The 6,800-nt window shown below is 42.2% G+C and overlaps 2 protein-coding genes across 3 annotated transcripts in view; one reads left to right on the top strand and one right to left on the bottom strand.

Annotated features, from left to right (window-relative positions):
- KLHL42 (kelch like family member 42) overlaps positions 1 to 345 on the bottom strand; it is an 18,305-nt gene extending 17,960 nt beyond the window's left edge. The window contains exons 1-2 of the mRNA XM_013004014.3: positions 279 to 345; positions 39 to 191 (exon numbers count right to left, since the gene is read on the bottom strand). Coding sequence (XP_012859468.2) covers positions 39 to 191; positions 279 to 345 — 220 coding nt within the window. The remainder of the gene's footprint in view (positions 1 to 38; positions 192 to 278) is intronic.
- The window catches only part of MANSC4 (MANSC domain containing 4), a 23,427-nt gene that overhangs the window by 1,150 nt on the left and 15,477 nt on the right, over positions 1 to 6,800 (top strand). The window contains exons 1-2 of one of the 2 annotated variants that reach the window (XM_045288493.1): positions 5,133 to 5,227; positions 6,070 to 6,647. In XM_045288493.1, the coding sequence (XP_045144428.1) occupies positions 6,419 to 6,647 (229 nt within the window). In that variant the 5' untranslated portion in view covers positions 5,133 to 5,227; positions 6,070 to 6,418. Of the gene's footprint in view, positions 1 to 5,132; positions 5,228 to 6,069; positions 6,648 to 6,800 lie in introns of those variants that run through there. The other variant, XM_004700192.2, reaches the window with a different exon arrangement.

Raw genomic sequence — 6,800 nt, 5'->3', positions numbered from 1 at the left:
CGGCCGGTACCCCACCCCCGCCTGCAGCCTCCTCCCACTTCCGCCAGCACGACCCCCGCAGGCCGCTGCCCGGGGCTGGAGCCCGTTTGGGACCGCGAGGCTGCCGCGCAGGCGGCTGGAACCTGGAGGGTGCGCTTCCCCGGAGCCTTGCTGCGCACTGGCCCTGTCGCCTGCCAGCGTCTGGCGTGATGCTCGTGGGTGGCAAAGCAGAGAAGACAGTCCAATGTCCCCCCTACACACACTCTCTCTCACTCACACTCTCTCTCTCTCTGCTTTACGGAGTGGGGGTGAAGGGATGGGCAAGCTGGGGGCGAAGGGGTCACAGACATCATAAAGGTCCTCCATGTCGCCCAGTCTGGCATCATGTCCCAGAGGGCAGGCGACATAATAGGCCCTCCCTGGGCGTGTCAGCGGTACCTGGGGCTGATACTTGGGTACCATCATTTAGGAGCCGCCTTGCAGAAGACCAGTGGCGTTCTGCAGGCCGCAGTGCAGTTCACGGGGTCTACCGGGCACTGGAGGAACACGGTTCGAGAGCAGAACTTGTCTTTGCGGCTGGGCCCAGTGATCTTCCTGGGAAGAAGGGCTGGGGAGGGGCAACGGAGGGGGAGGAGACTGAAGTACCATTCGACTTTTCTTCTGAATCATGGTTAATTTTCAAACACATATTGCTAACAGCCCTAGCTTGTCCCGTTCCCCTATTCGTTGGCTAGCCATGAAGGAATGTTATCTCTGGGTATTAGGCCCGTCCATTTTTGTTGATATTTGCCTTTGGAGGTAACACCAATCGTCTCTTAATACCCTGGCCCCAAGGTGGGGCCTACTTACAGAGAGGCTACTCTCCCCATCTTCTCTTTGAACCAATAAAAAGTTCCATTTAATAGACAGGATCCTTGGGTTGCTCGTGGGATAGAATCCCCGAAAGGTTGAGGGGCAGGAAAGAAAACTATTGTTACCTTTGAGGCAAAGAAGGGGGAGGGGGGTGTTCACTCTTAACAAGAACCTTGGAAAACTTCCATAAACGAAGATTTGAGAACCAACTGTAATAGTTCTTAATGTGGGGAAAAAAAATAGTGATTAAAAAAAATTTAATACCAAGCTTAGGCTTCCTTCTGGAATGACAAGCTGTTCAATACTATCTTCTTCGCAACCTGTGTCCCTACAACAAACGGAAGAGAACCCCTGTAATGCAAATTAACATTAGCTGTTAGGCACCCAAAAGGCTTATTTTGCACAGGTTTCTCTTTGATACCCTGCTCCCCTTAATTTTTATTTTTGATGACACAGTTTTTGATATATTGTCATGTGTTATTTTCTTTATGGAACACTTTGGGTAAGGAACTGAAAAGACAGGGGGAAATTCTGTATATTCTAGCCTACATAAGAACAATAAAGGAAACAAAGAGGTGTCTGTGCCGTGCATCATCCCGTTTTCTTCCTTGGATTCTTTTGAAAACGCTCAGCCGCTCACCTTGTTTCACCTGCCCTCTCAATCATTACTGATAAAAGGCTCTTCTTACACCTTTTTCTCACACGCTTGTTCTCAATGAGGCTGCAATCAGATTCATTCTAAGGTATTAAGAGTAAGTAACCACGCAATTAGCAATTGCTTTGTAAAAGTGAAGGACCAAGTGCAATTAGGCAGTAGACTTGAGACTGACTGGGAGGCTTCCCCTTACCCCTTTGCCCCTGCTATATTTAAGAGAACTGGGTTTATCTGTGCCTCCATAAAACCACACTCCCCTCACCCTCATTTAAAATAAAACAAACAAATGATCCAAGAGTGATCTACATTACCAAGGCATTCCAACCACAGTACTACCATTGGGGAAGATCATCTTGCACAAGGAAACTTGGGGGTTTATCTGATTATACTGAACACTGATTTTTAAAAAAATTTATCACTTTATTGGGAGCTCTTACAGATACCATAGCAGTCCATACTTCAAACACATCAAGCAGTTTTGTACAATTGCTAACAATCAGTTTCAAAACATTTTGATTCTTCTTGACCTGGATATCAGCTCCCCTCTATCCCCTTCCTACACACCCCCAATCCTTTTTTCCCCTTATAACTGTTTTGTTTTGGGGTTTTTTTTGGGCCATATCTTATATATCCATTCACATACAATTCTGTTGTTCTATCCCATTGAGTGGGATTATACAGGCATCAATGCTACCTGCTCCCTATTCCCCCTTCAACACCCCCCCCCCTCTCTTCCCATACCCTCTGGGAACCATTACTGCTGTTACTGTTTCTGAAGGGTTATCTATCTTTTGTGTCATGTATGGAATGATCTTAAATATACAAATGAACATACACAAATCTAACATGATTCATGAGGCAAAATTAATAAAAACCATAATAGTAAGGTGAGCGCTGATCTTGAAAGCTTTTTAGTCCCTGGCTAGACAATAGCATTAAGATTGGGAACAGCTTAAAAGATAGTATCTTAATAATTTCTACACCAACTTTCTTTTCAGCTAGAAATATAGTCAAATCAACATAAACTGCTTTACTCTCAAAAGATCTAAACTATTATTTCTAGCCTTCATGAAAAGACGGCTAGTATATCATTTTATAGATTTGTTATTGACTATGGAGCTCTGGTGTAGTGGTTAAGCATTGGGCGGTGATCCGCGAGGTTGGTAGTTCAAAACCACCAGCAGCTCTGTGGGAGAAAGACTGTGCTTTGCTTTCTACTCTCATAAAACAGTTATCATCCTGGTAACCCGCAGGAGGTGGCTCTGAGTCAGTATTGACTCGATGGAAGTGAGAGTTCATCGTAGAATAAAGAAGATTGCTCTTTGCATCGCCACACTTCCCCCCAAGCACTTGCTATCTGTTTGGTGATCCAATCATGATCAAGCACAGCTAGGCTATTTCTATTAGGATTTCTGGAACTCATACCTTTGACCCAGCAAGTGGAAGGGGAAAAAGTACAAGACGTATATTGCTTTTAATAATGAAAAATTGGAAAGCAACATCATATATAATAATAGTTACTGACATTTATTGAGTGCTTATTATGTGACAAGTACTATAGTAAATGCTCTAGATGGGTTACAATACTGTTTTTATACAATTTACAGCTGAAGAAACAAGCGCGGAGGAAATTGGAGTGCATGTATCCAATATTAAGCACTATACAACCACTACCAATGTTGATGTCAATCTTTCTTTAGTGACACTGAAAGTGTCTGGACTAAAATCATAGTATGATTCCGTTTATGTTAAATTGTCTGTGAATAGTGCTGTCTCATAGAATGTTTACCACAGTGATGAATGAGATTATATGAACTTGAATATTTTTTGTACTTTTCCATATGGTTTGGCTTTCCTTAAATGAGCTTAACAATTTAAGAAAAGCAAAATTATATTTAAAAGAAAAGCTAATAACACTTTAATTTCTTAGGCCTCATTCCTAACAACTTATTGATTATATCATAATGAAATGAAAATGTTAAATAAATCATAAAATTTGGATAGCTAGAGTAAAACATTGGTGTTTTTCAAATGTCTTGAATTTAAAAGTAAACCTGTGATATGGCTGAAAGGAGCTCTGGTGTCATATGTGTTATGCACTGGGCTCCTAACTGCAAGTCTAGCAATTCAAAACTACCAGTTGCTCCGAGGGAGAAAGATGAGGCTTTCTACTCCCAGAAAGATTTCCAGTCTGCAGATCTATTGAGGCAGTTCTACTTTGTCCTAGCGGGCGGGCATGAGTCAGGAATCAACTCGGTGGTGGTGAGGATGGTATTGCTTCACTGGCCTTTAAAAGTTTTTCATCTCTACAAAAGAAACTTTCCCAAAGCTTTCTTTCTGCTTTTTAATAAGCAAAACGGAAATACGTTCCCTTCATTAAAACATATAAACCAAAAAAACAAACTCACTGCCATTGATTTGATGTCCCCTCATATGTTTCAGAAGACTTAAAGCCTGTTGGGCAATTTAAATGAGTTGAAAGTAGTACAAGGTCATCTTTGGCTCCTTTTAGCTGAAGATGAGCATCCGTATCTAGGCAGAACTTCCCTTGATTTCAGTCATCCACATCAGCGTTTCCCAAATATCTTAAGAAGTCACCTAAGGCACTTCTAAAAATAAGAGCCCTGGTTCCCACACCAAGGCTTATAGAAGCAAGCTCTTATGAAAGAAGAGTGGAAAACTGCTAATTGCCAAGGTTTGTGTGCATTTTTAAAACTCTTCTCAAGTACACCTTACTGGGCATGAACACGGTGCCAGCGAGCCGCAGTAATGTACTGGATCTGGAGAGTTGATAAGATGTTCACAATGGCTGCACTTTTGGCTGAGTTCTAGTTGCTTCTCGTCTCTGCAGTGTCGGTTCACATGGACAAGTTTGGCATCCAGATATTTCCGTGGCACTTTTTCATTTAATCAAAAAGTATCTCAGACGATTCTGGATTCCGTCCTTCCTTTTCAAAGTATTTAGAAGTTACCCATTTCCAGATTCAACCCTTAAAAAGTTGGATTTATAAATGTTATTTATAAATTACAACATTGTTTTAAAAGTCGGGAGCATGGCTTTAGACTGGAATTTCTAGATTCTTTAAAATGAAACATTGATCTCCACTTGAATGTAACAAAAGGGTTAAACAGCTGTGGAATGTTCCATTAGTCTTGCAGGGAACTTGAGAACTTCAAAGAACTATAATTTACACAGAAGAACTGCATTTCAGGTGAGCTAAGACTTAGAGGTTAAAAGGTAGGAAAGTAGACTTTCTGGTTTCAACCCCCAGGGCATTTCCGAATAGGGATAGCTGTAGAATCCCACTGAGAAACAAGTAGCTTTCTGTTACTCAGCTGTCTATTGCTTTGCCCTTAGAAACGTCCCTTCCCTTTTCCGTGGGAACAGGTGGCATAGCCTGTTTGCAGGTAAGCGCTTAAAACTTGGTTTCTGTGGGAAATTCATTGGAATGAAATGCTTACCCTTTTTACTGGAATGTATGTGGCTTATGCAAGGCGAAGAGTTAATAGATACTAGAATTTTGCTCAGCAAAGCATGAAATGTTTTGCTTTCGACGTATTTTAAAGATGTTCCCCCTTTAAATCATGTTTTTAGTACGCGAAAGATAGTTTATAGACTATGTATCATTAGGAAACGGGTGAGGAGGTGAAAATCCAAAGGATGGTAGCAACAACTACAGTTTGTGTCGTCAGAGAATGTGTCACTGCGTGCAACAGTGTGAAAGGAATCACGGGTCACAGGTGGGAACCGCTACTTCTTAAAAAAAGGGGGGGAGAGCCGTAAAGTACTTTATGCTAAAAACTCATTACTAATTTCAGGTCAAAAAATTAAAACAAAAGCCACAGTTTTATGCATTGAACAAATATGGACATGAAGAGACATGGAATCGACAACCTGAACAACAAAAAAAGAGGCCTTTAATGTCTTTTCAAAAGTTTTGTATGATAATTGAGGTTATTTTATTAATATTTAGACATTTTAAATCATGTCACCATTTTCCTAGTGCAGTTTTTAGCAAACACTTCCGCTTCAAAGATACCATTTCCTTAGACTGTACTTCAGAAAGACATTTCCTTTTTAATGTGTGAGTATGAATATCAGCATATTAGACAGCCTCCGGTTTGAACCTTAAGCTTTTCACTGTGGGTGGCACGTTTTACTGTTTGGCTGAACGATATCTTCCTTAGCGGGTGCTGCCTTCCAGCTGTGCTACCAGCATCTGCTATTGGCCGAATTGTCTTAGAAGACAGCTTGTGGCTGGCCTCTGAAAACCATACCTGGCCCAAAGAAGTAACTAGGATCCAGAGTCAGTGTTTTTACCATCACCGCAAAGTTACGGTTTTAAATCTTATTCATTTTCATTTTTTCACCTACTTTCCAGTTTTCTTAGCAGAAACAAAGTTTATAACGTTTAACCTACAAACTTGGTTTTCTAGTGAACCTAAATACTTTAACTTCGATCACAGAGAGAGTGGGGCTCTGTCTCAGCTGAAACAGATCTGCCTTTTATCTGACGCCCCGTGACGGTGTGCCTCAGAAAGAATCTTGACTAGGATTTCCTTTTGTCTTTATCTTTACTTAGTGAAAGGCATCCGTGAAGAGTCACCTTCAGACAAAGAAGGAAAGCAGGGGGGACAATCACTTCTTCCAGAGGCTTTGGAACAAAGTGTTAAAATAACCTGGAACGTGTCCACCAAAGACACTAGAAAGCCAAAAGTTCACCTGAGGGTGATTTGGGAAGAAAAAGAAAAACCAATATGCAAACTCGGAGTGGCCTCATTTTTCTAGATGGTGGCCCTCGGGAAGAGTCCCAAGGAAGCTCTCTCTTAACAAAAGCTTCAATGTCCTGAGACTGCCCTAGACCCTGCTGGTCAACTCCAGCTTCTTCTGTCTGGAAATCAGATTTACTGCTGACTCTTCCTACCAGGGAGATGCATGCGTCCGTGGTGACTGCACATGTGTTACTGCTGCTGAGTATGGGGTGGACATCAGACGCTCTCTGCTCACCCACAATTTTTTACAGAGACTGTTGGATCCGTCGCTTCCCGGGTCTTCTGGTTGACCTCGAGGAGTCCCAGAAGCTGGGAGCGCAGTTCTTGAAGTATTACACTGAAAGCACGGGCCAGAGGTGCAGTAGGAGCTGCTGCCTTAGGAAAGATGGTAAGTACGTGTACTGATTTTGCCTGAGCCGAGAATGAGAGCCCAAGAGCCCTAATGGTAGAGCCTGTGAATCATTGGCAAGACCTAGAGAAGGTCCTCTGGGATTAGGGGTGTGTGTGTGTGTGTGTGTGTGTGTGTGTGTGTGTGTGTGTG

Source organism: Echinops telfairi, unplaced genomic scaffold (assembly GCF_000313985.2).
Source record: "Echinops telfairi isolate 266 unplaced genomic scaffold, ASM31398v2 ScPeMD7_21;HRSCAF=78, whole genome shotgun sequence".
NCBI classification, from domain to species: domain Eukaryota; kingdom Metazoa; phylum Chordata; class Mammalia; order Afrosoricida; family Tenrecidae; genus Echinops; species Echinops telfairi.
This window is presented reverse-complemented; position numbering and strand designations above follow the sequence as displayed.